Here is a 20245-nt window from a genome sequence, read left to right as displayed (position 1 = left end):
TTCACATATTACTTGGTAATGAGTTGTGGTTATCAATAACTTAAATTAATATTTTTGAATAGAATTTGTAGTCGATTGTATAGGGAATTACGTAGAGTTTCTAACCGTAGTCGATTTTGGAAGTTTTTGTCACAGTTGTTGCTGAGTTAACAATCTTTGGTCGACTGAGAATCGGGTCGTTCCGGAACGGAGATCCAATTGTCTTGGGAACGTGGGTGGTGTGTCATAATGCCCAGTGTCATAATGTCCATAGACCTTATGACACACTAAATTGAGTCATAATGTCCATGGACATAATATCAATTTCAAAAGTGTCACAATGTCCAAGAGCAATGTGACCGAAAGTCCAAGGATTTCAAAGAGTCCATTTATCAACAAAGGCTTTTTTTTAGCGAAGGCAGTATTCGAAATTTTCCAGATTTTAAAACCCCTGAGCACGGCCGAAGGCTGGCTATCCAAGACACTTTTTAAAAGGAATCTTTTCGGGATAAGTGTATTCCTTTCTTAAATTCTAAACAAATTTTCCAATACATTTCAGTTTAAGAAATGTCCATGGACATTATGACATTTTAAAAAAGTGACATAATGTCCATGGACATTATGTCGCTTTAAGGTGTGTCATAAGGTCTATGGACATTTTGACACCATTATTTACCTACTTACCGGGTAAGTAAAGATTTTGCTGGGAATATTTACGTTAAAAGTCATCTAAGAAAATTTTCATTATGTTGACAAAACGAAATTGAGTGTAATGAACAGTTGTATAAACTAATATTACTACCCTAATGTAGTTTTGTAAGATAATTATAACTATATATTATTAACAAATACAATTATAAGGTAAATTTCTCTAATCAGTCTTTTAAAGTCATTTAAGAATATATCACGGTGAAAAATAAAATATTTTTTTTTGTAATTTAAATTAATAATTTAGCATGGATCTTCTAATACATCTAAAACTTCTAACATGGCTAATTAACATCATACTTCCATTGACAACTGCTCAAATGGATCCATGTCCCTTTGAACATACTGTAAATTTAACCAATCACCAGCGTTTCAATAATGGCTCATATCTCTATGAGGACATTTTAATACCACTCGAAAAGCAGGGCTTATACGGTTCAGATACAGTTCATTTGCATGAGAGAGGTTGTGTTTGTGAGGAGAAACCTTGCATGGAATGGTGTTGTGAAAAGGATGAGTTTTTATCCGTTATGAATACATGCGAAAAGTTTACTCAGCCAATTAAAGTTAGGCACATATTACCAATATTACTAAAGACTAATGAAATAAAATATATGAATGTATTTAAACATTTTACCACTCGTGTGAATATGCCTTGTGATAATCCGGTATCAATAGACAGAGAAAACCGATTCTGGATTTTGCAGGAGGTAAGCTTTAAGATTTATAAAAAAAAAAATCTGGTGGCAAAAATTAACCAATCGAGTCCTTAGACTAGTACTTGCTTAAGTAAGTCCATAAATAATTAAAAAAATCACTCCGCAACTTTGACCCCTTAAACATACATAAAAGCCTTTTAGGAGATCAGTTTTTTATAAAAAATTGTCTAAATTAAGATGTGTAAAATAACTATTAATTTAAAAAACGTTTTAATTCTATTTCCAGAATGGACTTTTAAATCTGAAATATAGCGATGTCATTTCTGCTTATTGCTTCTCACCAGTTTTAAATCAAGACACTTTGAAAAATGTTTTAAGTCCATTCGCTTGTCGTGCTCCATTCACTTGGCGAAAATATCTATCTATGATAAGTAATATAAATTATATAATTTTTATTTGAAGATTTATAAAAGAAAAATGTTTCCATTATTTTAGACCCGATTGTAAATCTAGTGTTCTTGTTACCCACAATATTGTTGTATTTATTTTTACAAGAATTAAGAAAACCGCTGGGTGGTAAACTCTTCATTTGCTATTTGCTGTCATTTTCAACAATGTGTGCCCTTCTAGTGTTTATAAATGCGGGAAATTTTCTTGATCCTGTGCCGTGTTATGTTTTAGGTAAGAATATGTTTATATATACCCTATAGACTAGTAATTCCCAGCAAAAACTGAGTAATAGCTTTCAATTGTAATTACTTACCTAACAACATACTTTTCTATGACTACTATATGTCGTCTGGATTACATAGAAGTAGTCTAATAATGTGTTATATAAATATTTTCTAATTCATTAGTCATCTTGCCAGTGAATATACAGATGCTGTATACGTTCATTTATGTGATTTACAATGACTACTCGGCTACCCAGCAAACAAATAACTTCTAAAGAAGTGAAAAGGAAGTAGAATTTACTCCATGGAAATACTGAAAAAGACCTTAGGAAGTCATGATTTTAACACAGACTTGTCATAGGTGGGATGTTCATTTTATTTGATTCCAAATTCACTACATCTCAAGTCATTCTCAGGAAGTAATTTTTATGTTCTTTTTTTGAAAGTTATTAGGAAGTGAAAAAAATTTCAGTACAGAAATATATATCTTCAATTAAAAAAAATCATTATTTTCGTTTCTTTGGAAGTCAATAAAGATCACTTTCACAGAAGGTAAAAAATTCATTTAGATCTACTTTTGAAGTGGTAATAAAAGTTATTCTTTTAAAAGTACTTCGTTTTATATCAGTACAATAGTTATGTTAAAAACAATTCTGCAATATTTTCGAAATGAGTCTAAAAAATTCCATGATTTTGAACTGATTATGGAAAGGATAATTTTTAAAATTTTTGTTTGAATAGTTTTGCTCCACAAAATGAATTAAAGCGGACTGAAGGGTAGATAATCAAAATACGTAGATGTCAAAATTGTCCGCAAAGTTTTTGAGACCCATTTCGAAAAGATTATAGACAATGATCATTATATGTACATATTGAACGGAGGATTCGCTCACAAAATTATTTTTTTTTTTGTTTTCTTGTTATCAGTACCTTATGAGTAATAACATGAAGTTTTAGAGTTATTCCCAGAAAAAAAAGTGTTTCACTTTTATATAAAAATTATATTATTATATATCTTTTATATATTTTAGGTTACGCCGGTTACTTTTTCTATTTATCGTCTATTTTATGGCTGAGTATTTTATGTTTGGACATTTGGAAAAATTTTAATACAATTACCGTTGAATGGGATTTAAAAAAGAATCTTAAACAATTTTTAATATATTCTCTATATGTATGGCTAACTGCTGCACTAGCTACTGGAATGTGTATTTATATGGATCTATTAGAGAATGTCGATGATATTTATAAGTCGGGTGTTGGTGATAGCTATTGCTGGTTTGATTGTAAGTAAATCTACATATAGAGATTAATATATAATTTAGACTTTGTAGACTGATCTAACGTTTTATATATAGCTTATAGTCAATATTTACTTACAGACTATGCTATGATATATATATAAGTTTTGAAAATGGATGTCCTGACCCTCCATGACTGAAACTCAAAGTAGGAAACTAACATTCACCTTTACTAACATCAGAATATAATAGTTTTATATAAGCTTAAATAATACATTTGATTATCGTACTGATCGAACTACATTTCACATTAACATTAATACGGAGATTTCTTCCTTTAATTTATAAAAGTTGTCCTACAATGATTCCCACAGTGGATTATCCAAGTTATCACAAACTTTATTTTACAACAATTTTTATAATTCTTTCTACTATGCATATATATCGACAGACCTAACGTCTTATATATAACTTACAGTCAAGGCTAAAGTATGAACTATGCAAAGATATACATACTTAAGTTTTGATAATCAATGTCCACAAGGAAAGCTCCAAGTAGGAAACTGACATGTCTCTCTACTAACATCGGCACAGAATAGTTTTATATACATACTGATCGATTATAAAATATTAATAATATTGTATCTTCATTATAGTTACCAAGAAATCATCGTGGTTATATTTATTTGGACCCTGCCTTCTAATTGTACTCTTCAATTTAGCTACTTTTATACGTTTGATAATAAATATCTACAGGACACGACGAAATGCCGGCAGATTGAAACAAAACAAGAAAGTCCTCAAAGAAAAGTAAGTATTGATCCTAATAATAGAAGAAATCTTTTCATAATTTAGGAAACAAAATATGTCAAGATTTACATTTATTCGAAAGTGGAAAATAAATCTGTTATATCTAATGCTATATATACACGATTGTTAGATCTTACAACGTTGGCAGCAAAATGTACAGAAAATGTCTTCCAAAAAAATTGTAAGTTCAGAAGATTGACATTTTCAGAACATTTTACTGACAACGTTGTAAGATCTGACAAACGTGTATCACTGCTTTAAACGGTTAGTCCGACAACTCCGCCTAATGAATGTGAAATTATCATTTATAACAGAGCAATCGTTTTAAAGCTAAAGATTTATTTAATCTTGTTTCTTCTACACCATTAGTTTCGATATATCGATGATATATGATCTTACTATTGAAAGCTTGATAATGTAAATAAAAAAAGCTTCTTGATACAGTCTCTTGAGCATTAAAACTGGCCAATATCGAATGAACCGATAAAAAGTATAATATATATTGTTTAATCTATTTAACAGTGCACTTATTACTCTGCGTTTAATGTTAATAATGGGTATTCCTTGGATATTAACTATTATATCGTACTTTATACCAGCCGGTACCACAGGTGATTTAATTTCTTCAATTGCGGAATTTGTACATATTATTCAAGGCATTTTGGTATTTATATGTTTTGTTTTAAGACCAAAAGTATGGTATCTTTTAAAAATGAGGTAAATATATAGATTGTTAATTTTTTTTTTTTTTTTGTTTTTCATTAAAACATTAATTTTTTCCACAGATTTCGTAGAGCTGATACTTTGGAGACCTTAATATTTTGAATGTTCAGGAAGGAAAATTATTTTTAAAACCTATATTCATTTTGTTTGTAAAATTTCTTGAAATAAATGTAAAATTTTGTATACTATACATCTCAATGTCTCTCGGTGGAAATTTACATATATGAAATTTCCATACTGGAGTGCACTTTGCTCAAGTACTTGATCTATCAAATCTCGGACCATTACTGCCCGGTTGCTTAACTTTCGAGATGCATATCGAATATCGCTTCTGTTGGCTTCTGTTGAGTCGACAACAACACCTAGAGCCTCACAGAGAACACATTTAACATCAACCAATTTCCAACGCTTAGTCCTCTGTGGGGTAACTATGTATTGTCATTCGGCATCATCAACTAACTTATCCCGAAATATAAACTTCACCGTGCATTTGTCTTTAACCAGCAATTCACTTTTCTCGCGAATATAGCCAGGACAAGTCCTGCGGGCAACTGGTCACCCTTAGCATCTGATTTTGTAGTTATCTGGTTTGACTCTATGTCAAATCATTCATTGAAAAGTCCGAGGAGAGAAGTGACATCACCTGTTTATACTCCCGGTAGAATAGAGGTACTGGTACCACCTCCTTACCCCAAGATTGCAATACACCATAAAGAGGGTCTTGAAAAATGGTAATTCTTCAAACTTCATGACACTATATCTGAAAAACCTAATTTGAGACCAAATTAGAAAATAGAAGGTTTTCATATTCAGAACGTACCTTGAACGTCACCTAAAGTATTCACATTAAAGCTATGCCATGAATATATTTAAACGCATGATTCATTTCACTAGTTCCCTTCTATATGACTGACTGCTGGATTAGCTACTGGTATTTGTTTTTTAATAGAACTATCAGCGAATCAGGATGATAAATATATATACCGGGCGTGAGTCAGATGTATTGCTGCTTTAATTGTAAGTATGTTGAATCAACTACCGTGGGAAAAAATCAGCAGGTCCGGTTAAATCTTAACATGGGACACTTTTGATTTCATTTACCATCAGATATTCGATATTTAATTTTCAAATGTATGGCTCGGTAATTGTACCATCCGATGCTCGAATGAAAGTGATTCTGAATCTATCGGTGCTTGCAGCGCCAACGTATTATAACCTACCGATTATGGTTGTGTAGGTTACTAAGACATCATGGAATATTTTTTTTACCATAGAAGTCCAATTATTACATATTCTCGCATAAATATGGCTGTGATTCCCTAATGTTTTATATCGATACTCTTATGTTTTGGAAGTGGATATATAAATGTTATAGAATTATTTTTATTTATTTATCTAATAAAAACGAATCTCGTTATAACGAATTTTTCAATTTACCAGAAGGGCTCACTAACATATTGTTAGAAATACAGGAATTTGGGTGTATTTGTAATTCAGAAACTTTGTTGAGCTTTCTTATCGCGGTTAAGACATTTATAAATCTTCAAACGAATAAATACTCTCCAGCAGCAATAAAAATTGACGCTACAGTGTTTCCCAATCGTTCAGATTAATAAAATATTTGACAAAAATGCCGTGACCACTAAATAAATCAAAGCAAAATTTTTTAATTTTATTTATAAATTTCTTATTCTTAATTTTTAAACGATTTATCGAGCTTAAATTGATACTTTGTAAAAGGGGTTGTTATAGTGGATGTGATATATTATGGATCGATCATTATGAATGTTTTAGAACTTAAGCTCTGTTTATGTTATGAACGTTAAGGTCCAGCGGCCCGGTTTTCGTTTTATTTTGCAAAAGGTTCTTAATTAACGTTTTTAATTATGAGATTTTGAAGTTTATTTAAAGAATATATTTTTATGGGGACTAGGTATATAAAATTCCGAAACGATGTTGCCAAAACATTTAACGATTGTTATAATTAATACAAACACCACTAAACTGAAAGGACCATCTATAGTGATTTCAATGTCTTGTTAATGTCTTTGGGAAGTAGAACCCAGATTTTCTTGGTTCATTTGATACCCAAAAGCTCGATAAAGTGTTAATGCATCACTAATACCTAATAAAGTTCCCTTTGTAAACGAGAATGATGAATGTCGTCTCTTTAGAGTTCATTTTACCAAGAAAGTCGGAGAAAGTCGACACTTTACTGTTCCCAAGAAAGTAGAGAAAAGGCTATTTGTCTTGTAGTGACTAGCACTGGGACTGCGTTTTTGTTATCAATGGAATGATAGTTGACTTGCTACTTGTTCAAATAGCAACTTAACTTTAGGGTAAATCCCTAAGTGTTAGTTTGGGACCGTCCCCCGAACTGCTGGGGAATCACTTATAAATATATGTTAATATATTAAATATGATATTTATATGCCGATGTGGTTCTCATTTAAATATGTATTTTTCGTATTGTATTTTCAAATTACAACAAATATATGTAAAAGCTACAAATGTTCAGTCTTAAGAAGTCATTTAAGAATACAATATCATCGGATACATTCCATATACAATGTATTTTTCAATATTACTGTCACTTCTAATAACACAAATATACATTGAAGTTGCAGCCACTTCCAAAATTGCTGATGGAAAAGATAAACAGTGTCCCTATGAAAACACCGTTAATTTAACTAATCATCAGAAGTACGAAAATGGTTCATATCTATATGAAGGCATTATAATACCAATCGAAAAACAAAATCTATACGATTATCACTTAGAATTTATGCACAAAAGAAAAACAGTTCCGGTTCATTTAAGAGGTTGTGTTTGTGAGAAACAGTCCTGTATGAAATTGTGTTGCGAAAAGGATGAGTACTTCAGTTATAAGGATGATCTGAGTAAATGTGAAAAAATAACTCCGGATATGAAAATTGATTGGCAAATGTTAATATATGGCGAAAATAGTAAAACAAAACTGGTTAATATATTCGATCAATTTACTATACAAGTGGGTTTACCATGTCAACGACCGAAGCCACTAGATAAGAATATGGAATCATGGAAATTAAAAGAGGTATGTTTGAAGGATTTTAAAATATATTATTTAGCCAAATTGCTTAAGATGCGTCAATAAGGGGAAATATTTAAAGATACATATTTGTAAGTAGTTTGATTTTTAACTGGTTCGTTTTTAAACTGTACATAGACAGTATTTTACCCCAAGAAGAAAATCGGAACGTGAGAAGTGGAAAATTAAATTATTGATAGTTTATATAAAAATTATAGTCTAAGTAAATTTAATGATGACTTTCACTTTATTATAGTCTCTGACTGCAGTCATCAGAACTTTGAAAAACCCCTATGTTAAAAATACATATAAAAAAATCCCTACATATGTCAATACCGATACTCGTATAAATAAGTGTTGCCTATATATATGTTGACTATAGTATCTATAGTCCTGACAATCATTTCATCTATAGCCCTGACACGTATATAGTCCTAAATTAAAGTCTCGTCTATTGTCTTGGCTATCATCTACAGTCCGGACCATTATCTCGCCTATAGTCCTAACTATAGTTTAGTCTATAGACCTGACAATTGTCTAGTCTAAAATCCTGATTATAGTCTAGTCTAACTATAGTCTAGTCTATAGTCCCGACTGTAGTCTCTATAGTCCTGACTATAGCTTCTAGTCCAGGCTATAGTCTCGTCTATAGTCCTGATTATAGTCCGCTCTATAGTCTTGGATATAGTCTCTTCTATACATCTGATAATCTAGGCAATAACCTTGACTACAGTCTCATTTATAGCCTTAACTATAGTTTCATCTATAATCTTGACTATAGTCTCGTCTCGTCTTGACCATAGGCTCGTCTATAGTCTTGCCTATAGTCTTGTCTATAGTCTTGTCTATAGTCTTGCATATATTCTAGTCTATAGTCTTGGCTATAGTCTCTTCTATACTTCCGACAATATAGTCTAGGCAATAACTTTGACTATAGTCTCATCTATAGCCTTAACTTTGGTCTAATCTTGACTATAATCTCGTCTACACTCTTGACCCTAGGCTCGTCTATAGTCTTAAATATATTCTAGTCTATAGTCTTTACTATGGTCTCGTTTGCGGTTTCGTCTACAGTCCACAGTGGGGCAGAATGGAAATTTTTTGGAAATAAATCTGGCATTTCTAAACGGCTGATCCGATCGGGATAAAATTTGGCGTGAGCGTAGCCAAGGAGTATTCGAGTTTAAGTTTTGAAGATGAACCCTGCAGATGCCCCAAGGACGGCGCTGTGGTGGCTCAAAGTAGGGTACCTACGACATGTAAAATTTTTTAACTCGTGCCATTTTTTTGTTTTTCACCCAAATACAAAGATTTTTATATTTTGTGAAAGCGCTCGACGAGATCTTGAAAAAACATGCTTGGACATACTACTTATCTCTTATAATATCCGAGTTATAGGCATTTAAAAATTTAGTGATACAAAATTTACCATACCTTGGTCCGCCTTTTTTTGAATACCGGGCGTAATTTTGGACCAATTGGACTCAATTTTTTCTTGTTAGTTAGACAACAAAATTTCCAATAATATACAAAAAAATTCAGATCAATATCATTTACTGATCCAAAAATATACGTTTTTTAATTTAAAAATTCAAAAAATTTTAGATTTTTGGCGTTTTTTTGCCAAAAATGTGTCTTAACTCTTTTATTAATAAAATAAAATTTTCTTTAAGAACATATAACAATTTTATAGTTTTCTAAAAGGTATCTTTACGCAGAACGCTTTGGCGTAAAAAACTTGTCCTATTTTTTGAAAATGTTGCCACTGCGTCCTTCCGAATGTGACCTATTTTTTATCAAAACTTCAACTTTGGGCGACATGTTCTAAAATCCCAAAGCTGGGATCAGAAAACTGAAAGCACTTTTGGAAACCTCAATATGTTTTCTATTTACTCCAAAAGTATTTTCCCAGCCCTGAAAGAAATGTGGACCCTATGGGCAAAAAAGTAAAAAATCCCATTTTTGGGATTTTCATTCCTATTTTTGGGAATTGCGGGATGCTCTTTGACCTTTTCAATTTTTTTTTTTGCATTTTCTTATTTGAAATGACAAATTTAACCAGCGTTGAAAATTTCATTGAGTTTTGTTCATAAATAAAGATTTTGTCATATATTACATATTTGTTTAATTTCTAAAACTATGATTTATATCAAAATTTTAATAGGGTCGCAGATAGCTACAACAATTTAGTCCATATTTATCCCTTAATATCATTTTTTAGTTAGATATGGAAATTCTCGACCCTTTACAAAAAATTTCAAGCCAATATCTCAATTACATTCAAAAATATGTTCATTTAAACCTGTGTCCTTTAATGTACCTTCAAAAGGGCCAGAAAGAATTGAAGACATTTCAAATTATATAAAAACTACATATAGTAGAAAAGTAGACAAAACAGGCATATCAAAAATCGAAAACTTTTTAAAACTTTTTGATGTAAAAAGTAAGTCTGTGGATGGAAATCAAAAGAAATTTCTATTAAAATTTTGTAGTTGGATGGAAACTACTACGGAAATCTCAACTTTCAACACATCAACAGGAGCGCCTTGCAAGTCATACGAAGACTTATGTTCAAGGTCAAAAAAAAGAGGGTCACACAAAAACTTTTTTCAATCTCAAATGAGGAAATTGCTGATACATTTAACGAAATGCTGAAAAAGGAAAACCAACCTATGGATGTCGTACATATTGCAACTATTCTTTCTAATGCATCACCAAAACGACTTAAGCGAATTGTGGAAAGTATACCAACTCCAACATCACAATCAAATTTTACTGAAGAGGAAGCAATAGCGCTTATGTTGGAACTGGGTCTCAGTCGAAATAAGTACCAAATATTAAGGAAAGCTCTGCATGAAAAAGGACACAATATATTACCATCATAGAAGGCGATCTAGGAAAAAAAAACAAACTATCCTACCATCACCTATTGCTGTTAATGATGTGGAAGCTTGTATTGATATATCATCTTTGCTCGAAAACACAAGAATTGTGTCAGACTTTTCAGAAGACCAACTAAGGAAAATTCATAACTGTGATGTTGTCTTAATATGTAAGTGGGGATGTGACGGTTTATCAGCACTTCCAGAATATAAACAAGCTTGTGGAAGTCGGACATTAGCAGACTACAAAAGTGTATTTATGTCATCATTAGTGCCATTACGAATTCGTTCATATTCCCTTAATCCATCATCGTCAAGCATCGGAAATTCATTTGAAGATATATATATCAATTGGATTTGAACATATAAAGGAGTCAAAGAAAACAACAAAAGATTTAGTGGAATATTTAAAAGATGAAATAAATGCACTGGAGCCCATTTGCATAAAAATAAAGGAATTCTCTATTAACGTATCATATCAGCTAAGCTTAACAATGATTGATGGAAAGGTCAGCAATGCCATAACAGAAACTTCTTCCTTCTGGAGATGCTCAATATGTAATGAGAAAAAGTCGCAATTCTCAAATATAAACAAAAGCAGAAGTATTAATGAAGAAGTCCTGTCTTTCGGAATTTCACCACTTCATGCCAGAATACGATTTTTGGATTACTTTTTACACATAGCATACGACCTCAAATATAGAAGTGTGCTAGAGAATCTTACTAAATCAACAAAAAATAATGAAGAATTGAAAGAACTGAGAGCTGCGGAAAAAAGCAGAATCCAAGAAGAATTTAAAGTTCAGATGGGATTAAACATCGACAAACCACTTCCAAGTTGCGGTAGTACAAATGACGGTAATACGGCGAGAAGGTTTTTTCGTGATTTTGAAATTACTTCAAAAATAACTGGAATCGACAAGGAGTTGCTTCGAAGAGTTAACACTATTTTAATGGCACTGAATAGTAAACATAAAATTAATGGAAATCGATTTGGGGAATATACATCTGAAATTTCTAAATTACTTGTATCTCTGTATCCATGGAGGGAACTAACACCAACAGTACACAAAGTATTGTGTCATGGTCAAATAATAATTGAATCGAATATTCTTCCACTTGGAGAGTTAACAGAAGAAGCCCAGGAAGCGAGGAATCGAGATTTTAAGCATGTTCAACTATTCAGCTCAAGAAAATGCTCCAGGCAATCACAGAATGAAGATATTTTTAATAGTTTACTTCTATCTTCTGATCCTGTTCTTTCAACTATGCGAAAAAGATGGATTTGTTATGAAACTCTATCATCTCAAAACAAGGAAGATTTAAAGGACTTATATTACCTTCTGGATATGTATACCGATATGACAGATTATTTTATAGAAAATAAGTAGTGTTAGGAATTAACTATATAAGTAGGTTGTAAGAATTAATTGTATTATGTTTAAGATAAACATTTCAAATAAAAAAAGCTATTATACTAACTGATGATATTGTATTAAATTGTGTTTTATATTTCGGTGGGCGGGAAAGGTGGTTTGTGTGGGGTGATTTAGGTGTTGTTGTGCGTGGCTCATAATAAAATTATAACTTTTTATTGTATATACAATGTTATAGTCTTTAATAAAATAATTAACTAAATAATTTTAAAAATTGTCCAAATATTTTATTCAACACCAAATGTATGTTCTCTCATACTTAATACTAAAATATGAAAAAGATGAAATTAAAGGACACAGGTTTAAATGAACATATTTTTGAATGTAATTGAGATATTGGCTTGAAATTTTTTGTAAAGGGTCGAGAATTTCCATATCTAACTAAAAAATGATATTAAGGGATAAATATGGACTAAATTGTTGTAGCTATCTGCGACCCTATTAAAATTTTGATATAAATCATAGTTTTAGAAATTAAACAAATATGTAATATATGACAAAATCTTTATTTATGAACAAAACTCAATGAAATTTTCAACGCTGGTTAAATTTGTCATTTCAAATAAGAAAATGCAAAAAAAAAATTGAAAAGGTCAAAGGGCATCCCGCAATTCCCAAAAATAGGAATGAAAATCCCAAAAATGGGATTTTTTACTTTTTTGCCCATAGGGTCCACATTTCTTTCAGGGCTGGGAAAATACTTTTGGAGTAAATAGAAAACATATTGAGGTTTCCAAAAGTGCTTTCAGTTTTCTGATCCCAGCTTTGGGATTTTAGAACATGTCGCCCAAAGTTGAAGTTTTGATAAAAAATAGGTCACATTCGGAAGGACGCAGTGGCAACATTTTCAAAAAATAGGACAAGTTTTTTACGCCAAAGCGTTCTGCGTAAAGATACCTTTTAGAAAACTATAAAATTGTTATATGTTCTTAAAGAAAATTTTATTTTATTAATAAAAGAGTTAAGACACATTTTTGGCAAAAAAACGCCAAAAATCTAAAATTTTTTGAATTTTTAAATTAAAAAACGTATATTTTTGGATCAGTAAATGATATTGATCTGAATTTTTTTGTATATTATTGGAAATTTTGTTGTCTAACTAACAAGAAAAAATTGAGTCCAATTGGTCCAAAATTACGCCCGGTATTCAAAAAAAGGCGGACCAAGGTATGGTAAATTTTGTATCACTAAATTTTTAAATGCCTATAACTCGGATATTATAAGAGATAAGTAGTATGTCCAAGCATGTCGAGCGCTTTCACAAAATATAAAAATCTTTGTATTTGGGTGAAAAACAAAAAAATGGCACGAGTTTAAAAATTTTACATGTCGTAGGTACCCTACTTTGAGCCGCCACAGCGCCGTCCCTGGGGCATCTGCAGGGTTCATCTTCAAAACTTAAACTCGAATACTCCTTGGCTACGCTCACACCAAATTTTATCCCGATCGGATCAGCCGTTTAGAAATGCCAGATTTATTTCCAAAAAATTTCCGTTCTGCCCCACTGTGCAGTCTTTATTATAATCTCGTTTATAGTCTTGACTATAGTATCGTCTATAGTTCTGACTATAGTTTAGGCCTAACTATTGTCTAGTCTATAATCCTGATTACAGTCTAGTCTATAATCCTGATTATAGTCTAGTCTATAATCCTGATTATAGTCTGGTATAACTATGGCCCTGTCTATAGTCCCGACTGTAGTCTCTATAGTCCTGGCTAAAGTCTGGTCTATAGTCCTGAATATACTCCCCTCTATAATCTTGGCTAAAGTCTCTTCTATACTTCTGTCAATTTAGTCTTGGCAATAGTCTTGACTACAGTTTCATCTATAGTCTTGACCATAGTCTCGACCATAGGCTCGTCTATATTCTTGTATATAGTCTTGAATATATTCTAGTCTATAGTCTTCACTATAGTCTCGTTTATGGTTTCGTCTACAGTCTTTATTGTAGTCTCGTTTATAGTCTTGACTATAGTCTTGTCTATAGTCTCGAATATATTCTAGTCTATAGTCTTGACTGTTGTCCCATCTAAAGTCTTGACTATGGTCTGGTCTATAGGCACGACTACATCATCGCCTTTAGTCTTGTCCTGACTATAGTATCGTCTATTTTCCGGACTATAATATCATCTGTAGTCCTAAATAAAGTTTAGTCCTGACTATAGTCTATAGTCCTGACTATAGTTTAGTCTATAGTCTTGACTATGATCTCGTCTATAGTTATGACTACATCCTCGTCTATAGTCTTGAATGTAGTCTCGTCTATAGTTTTGACTGTAGCCTAATCAATAGTATTGACTATAGTCATATTTATAGTCTTCAGAAGTTTTGATAGTCATAACTATATAGTCACTTCTGTGTTTTTGCCTGACGATAGGTTTAAAATATTATGCTAATAACTGGCTCTTGCTCATAGAATCTTCCAATTTCAATGCTAGATTTTCGAATTCGATCATTATACTGAGACCCATAAAATGTATATTCATTTAAAATAAATCTGTTACCGTTTTCTTATTTACATAATTTTTTTCAGAATGGAATTTTAAACATTTCATCGGATGACTCATTACTGGATACTTTGGACTATTGTTACTCACCGTATATAGGCAACGATACTGCAGAATACATATTAGTACCTTTCAGTTGCCCGATTGTCAATAATGCCTCCTGGCGTATATATTTAAATTCATACGGTAAGACAAATGTTATATAATTCCATGTGTAAAGACTCCGAAATAATTATAATTTTTATAATAGGCATGGTTATATCGGTTTTGTTTTTAATACCCACCATATTGGTGTATTTAGTATTAAAAGAATTGAGGGGAAATTTAAGTGGTAAACTGTTGATCTGTTATTTAGTGTCATTGACCGTAGGTTATACCATAATTAGTTTTATAAATATTTCACATTTACGATTTGGTATTGTATCCTGTAGAATATTGGGTGAGTTATTATGACCGTATGATATGATATATATTTTGTTAATGAGTTTTTTTAAGGTTTCACTTGTTACTTTTTCTTTATGGCGGCCTTTTTATGGTTAAGTGTTCTATGTTTCGATATTTGGATGAATTTTAATAACACTAGTATCGAGTTGAATTATGAAAATAATTGTGAACAATTTATAATTTATTCCCTGTTTGTCTGGTCTGGGGCGGCGTTGGCTACTTTCTGTGCTGTTTATATAGAACTGTCACCAAATGTGGATGATATTTATAAGCCCGGTATTGGAGTGGAAATGTGCTGGTTAAATAGTAAGTTTATTAAATTAAGTTATTATAAAAGTTTGTTAAATCGTGTTCTTATTATTTTTCAGCTGAAAAATGGTCAGCATCCATATACTTTTATGGACCTAATCTTGTTATTTTAATTTTCAATATTATAACTTTTTCCCATATAACTACAAAAATCTATCAAATACGACGCGATATGGCCAGAATGACACGTAAAGAGAAATTCTTAAATGAAAAGTGAGTATTAGGATATCGCACGGCTGGATTTGCTTTAATAAGAAGTTCTTTCTCTCTTGCCCTTATAGTGCTATTGTAATTTTACGTTTATTCTTAATAATGGGTATATCCTGGCTTTTCGATATTATTTCTTATTGTGTTCGTGAACATGAAAATGTGGATATTGCGTTTGTACTTTCCGACTTCATAAATGCCATTCAGGGTATTTTGATATTTTCTTTGTTTGTTTTGAAACCGAAAATTTTGAAGCTACTAAAACAGAGGTAATTTAAATTTTCTATAAAATATGATAAATTTTAATCATAAAATTTTGTTATTATTTCATAGATTTGTTAAGACCCCAAACTACATGCCGCGTAATAGTGGCACTACATGCAGCACCCATTGCTAGGACTAATAAAGTTCAAGTTCTGCGTTTAAGTCTAGTTAAATGTTAAAAGATCAGTTACTAATGTTTAGAAATTAAAACAAAATAAACTATAAACCGAATTTCTATACTTTTTCTTATATAATAAACAAGTCAAAAGTTAAGCCGAGAATGTCCGAGCACATAATACCTAACAATGCAGGGCCGAAAGATATCGTTAGAAAGCCCCGTATAAGAAATTATTAAAACGTTTGATGTTAGTGTGGAAAATACTTACTCATGAAATTTTATCATTCTAATCATATTAAAATGAGATTTATGTCCTTTCGTTAGATATCGGTAGAAGGGCCCTTATAAGGTTTTATGACAGTTCTGTCCTAGGTTTTAAAGTACTCAGTACCTTATAGAAGTTGTTAAAGGGATTGATGTTTATTTGGAAAGTACTTACTTATGGAATTAAATCATTCTATAGATATAATTGCAAGATTTCTGTGCGTTACAGAGATATCGGTAGAAGTCCTCGTATATAGTTTTATGCCAGTTATGTAGCGAAGTGTATACGATTTGATACAACGACTATTTCTTAAAACAAATTATGATTTTGTAAAGATTTGTTGAACACAAAATGATTTTATCAACAATGACTATATTATGGCACATTATACCGCGATATTTGAGAACCACTCTATATACATACCAACACTTGGTACGTCTATGTGATACTTGTGGTATTTTATTTATTTTTTTTTTCTTAATATTATTTTAGTTCCAACTTTTCTGTATTTTTAAATATGTATAAGTATTACAAAAAAAAAAAAAACAAATGTTTCAATAAACTTATCAGTTTCATTTCTATAATCAGTCTTTAAAGATCATTTAAGAATATAATAACTTAGAGAACACAGAATTACACAAAAATTAAATTACTAAATAATTTAAATACATTTAAATTACAATGAACTTATATATATTTTTGACACTCCTAACGTGGCAAATTTATATTGGTGTACCCTGGACATTTGCCCAGGATGACGATAATAAGGAGGAAATATGTCACTATAAAAATACCGTAAATTTAACCAATCTTGAAAAGTACGAAAATGGTTCATATCTGTATGAGGGTATTTTAATACCACCCGAAAAACAAGATTTCTATGATTATCATTTGAAATTTCTGGAGAAAAGGGTATCGGTACCGCTGCATCTAAGAGGTTGTGTTTGTGAAAATAAACCCTGTATGAAATTGTGTTGCCAAAAGGATGAGTATCTCAACGACAGGGGCAATACGAGTAAATGTGAAAAATTAACTTCGGAAATGACTGTACAATGGAAATTGCCCTTACAGGGGGAAAATGATAAAGTCGAAACGGTAAACTTATTAGAACATTTTACCTTACAAGTGGGTTTACCTTGTCGGGAACCGGAGGCATTAGATACGGAACTCGATGAATGGATTTTAAAGAAGGCAAGTTGAAAAGGGAGTGCTAAAATTGTGAATTTTTGAAAGGATGCGTCAATGTGAGAGAATGTATTATTGTCTTTATGTGTTGTTTGATTGCAAAGTTTTTGTGGTTTAAGTTTCTAAAAGTGTGTTTGATTTAAAAATGTTTCATTTGAAATACACTGCTGACAATGCATAGTGTTTGATCGTTGTACCATGTTGAAGATTAGGGTATTAACCGTTGCACAGTGGTATGAAGAGGAAAGTAATTTTGTCACTTCTAAGCGGTTAGTCCGTTGAAATTTTATAGTTAGTTAGTTAGTTAGTTAGTTAGTTAGTTAGTTAGTTAGGTTAGTTAGTTAGTTAGTTAGTTAGTTAGTTAGTTAGTTAGTTAGTTAGTTAGTTAGTTAGTTAGTTAGTAGTTAGTTAGTTAGTTAGTTAGTTAGTTAGTTAGTTAGTTAGTTAGTTAGTTAGTTAGTTAGTTAGTTAGTTAGTTAGTTAGTTAGTTAGTTAGTTAGTTAGTTAGTTAGTTAGTTAGTTAGTTAGTTAGTTAGTTAGTTAGTTAGTTAGTTAGTTAGTTAGTTAGTAGTTAGTTAGTTAGTTAGTTAGTAGTTAGTTAGTTAGTTAGTTAGTTAGTTAGTTAGTTAGTTAGTTAGTTAGTTAGTTAGTTAGTTAGTTAGTTAGTTAGTTAGTTAGTTAGTAGTTAGTTAGTTAGTTAGTAGTTAGTTAGTTAGTTAGTTAGTTAGTTAGTTAGTTAGTTAGTTAGTTAGTTAGTTAGTTAGTTAGTTAGTTAGTTAGTTAGTTAGTTAGTTAGTTAGTTAGTTAGTTAGTTAGTTAGTTAGTTAGTTAGTTAGTTAGTTAGTTAGTTAGTTAGTTAGTTAGTTAGTTAGTTAGTTAGTTAGTTAGTAGTTAGTTAGTTAGTTAGTTAGTTAGTTAGTTAGTTAGTTAGTTAGTTAGTTAGTTAGTTAGTTAGTTAGTTAGTTAGTTAGTTAGTTAGTTAGTTAGTTAGTTAGTTAGTTAGTTAGTTAGTTAGTTAGTTAGTTAGTTAGTTAGTTAGTTAGTTAGTTAGTTAGTTAGTTAGTTAGTTAGTTAGTTAGTTAGTTAGTTAGTTAGTTAGTTAGTTAGTTAGTTAGTTAGTTAGTTAGTTAGTTAGTTAGTTAGTTAGTTAGTTAGTTAGTTAGTTAGTTAGTTAGTTACTTCTAAAAATTTTTTCCATTTACGTTTTCCTATTATTTTTTCCAGAATGGAGTTTTATATATTTCATCTGATGGGTCTGAACTCGACACTTTGGACTATTGTTACTCGCCTTCTTTAGACGAGGAGTCTAATGAATATGTTTTAACTCCATTCAGTTGTCCCATTATGAATATTGGATCCTGGCAATTATACCTCAATACATATGGTAAACAAAACACGATTGAATTAAATTTTTAAAAATTCTTAACAAATTAACTTTTACTTTAGCCATGACTATATCGGTTGTATTTTTAATACCCACCATACTGGTGTATTTAGTGTTAAAAGAATTGAGGGGAAATCTGCGTGGTAAACTTTTGATTTCTTATTTGATATCGTTGACCGTAGGTTATGCCATTATTACTTTCATCAATATTTCAAGTTTAAAATTCGACGTTATACCCTGCAGTATTTTGGGTGAGTTATTGATTTGATATGTATATTATTTGGATTAATTTTAGAAAAATCTTTTTAAGGTTTCACTTGTTACTTTTTCTTTATGGCGGCCTTTTTATGGTTGGGTGTTTTATGTTTTGACATTTGGACAAATTTCAGAGAAACTAATATTGAATTGAATTCTGCTAAGAATGAACTGCAGTTTATTTATTATTCACTGTTTACCTGGTTAGGAGCTGGCCTGGCGACCTTCTGTGCTATTTGTATCGAACTGTCGAATGTGGATGAAATTTATAAACCTGGAATTGGTGTGGAAATGTGTTGGTTAAATAGTAAGTGAGGAAATTTTTATGAATGATATGTTATCTAACTAGGTGTGTACTTTATTTTGCTTTCAGCTGAAAAATGGTCGGCTGCAATATATTTTTATGGACCTAATCTTGTTATATTGATTTTCAATTTTGTAACATTTTCTCACATAACAACAAAAATCTATAAAGTCCGACGTGATATGGCCAGAATGACACATAAAGAGAAATTCTTTCAAGAAAAGTGAGTATTATGCTTATTCCGAAAAACTGAAATATATAAATCCTATATACATTTCTCTTTCTCTATTTCCTCTCAAGTGCTATTGTCATTCTACGTCTATTCCTAATAATGGGCATATCCTGGCTTTTCGATATTATTTCGTATTGTATGCGTGAATATGAAAACTGGGAGATTGTGTTTGTATTTTCGGATTTCGCCAACGCCATTCAAGGAATTTTAATATTTTCTTTGTTCGTCTTGAAACCGAAAATTTTGAAACTATTGAAACAGAGGTAATTCATAATGTTTTATAGAATTCGAATATTTATTTATATTAAATTTTTATTATTTCAAAGATTCTCTAAGAACCAAGATCAGCGAAGAAGTGGCTGTACATATTCCTCAAATTTTTCAAAATTGCCAACTTCATCTTCAAAAACCATATTTTAAATTAAATATATGCTGCCAAATTAAGTATATTTTCAAAAACAGTGATTTACAAATGTATGATTTAAAATATTATTATTTTTATTCATTTACAAATTATCTTTTTAAAAAATAACATTCTTAAGTTTTTTTCTTTATTTTCAATAAAATTAACCCTTAAATAACTATGTA

At 31.0% G+C, this 20245-nt stretch overlaps 1 protein-coding gene across 1 annotated transcript; it reads left to right on the top strand.

Annotated features, from left to right (window-relative positions):
* The first annotated feature begins 876 nt into the window (after window positions 1–876).
* LOC119603221 lies at window positions 877–19924 on the top strand. The gene is made up of 20 exons (XM_037955197.1): window positions 877–1397; window positions 1633–1777; window positions 1842–2027; window positions 3052–3306; window positions 3918–4071; window positions 4594–4788; window positions 4857–4861; window positions 7332–7870; window positions 14717–14876; window positions 14941–15129; window positions 15186–15440; window positions 15503–15656; window positions 15725–15919; window positions 15994–16057; window positions 16973–17488; window positions 18707–18866; window positions 18929–19117; window positions 19177–19428; window positions 19495–19648; window positions 19726–19924. The coding sequence occupies exons 1-20, from the start codon at window positions 936–938 to the stop codon at window positions 19922–19924; spliced, it is 4428 nt and encodes a 1475-aa protein (XP_037811125.1). The 5' UTR covers window positions 877–935.
* The last annotated feature ends 321 nt before the right edge of the window (window positions 19925–20245 follow it).

This window comes from Lucilia sericata, unplaced genomic scaffold (assembly GCF_015586225.1).
Source record: "Lucilia sericata isolate MDLA Ls3-8-SP2 unplaced genomic scaffold, ASM1558622v1 Contig000284F_arrow, whole genome shotgun sequence".
NCBI lineage: Eukaryota > Metazoa > Arthropoda > Insecta > Diptera > Calliphoridae > Lucilia > Lucilia sericata.
The sequence above is the reverse complement of the archived record's forward strand: the minus strand, read 5'-3'. Positions and strand labels throughout refer to the sequence as shown.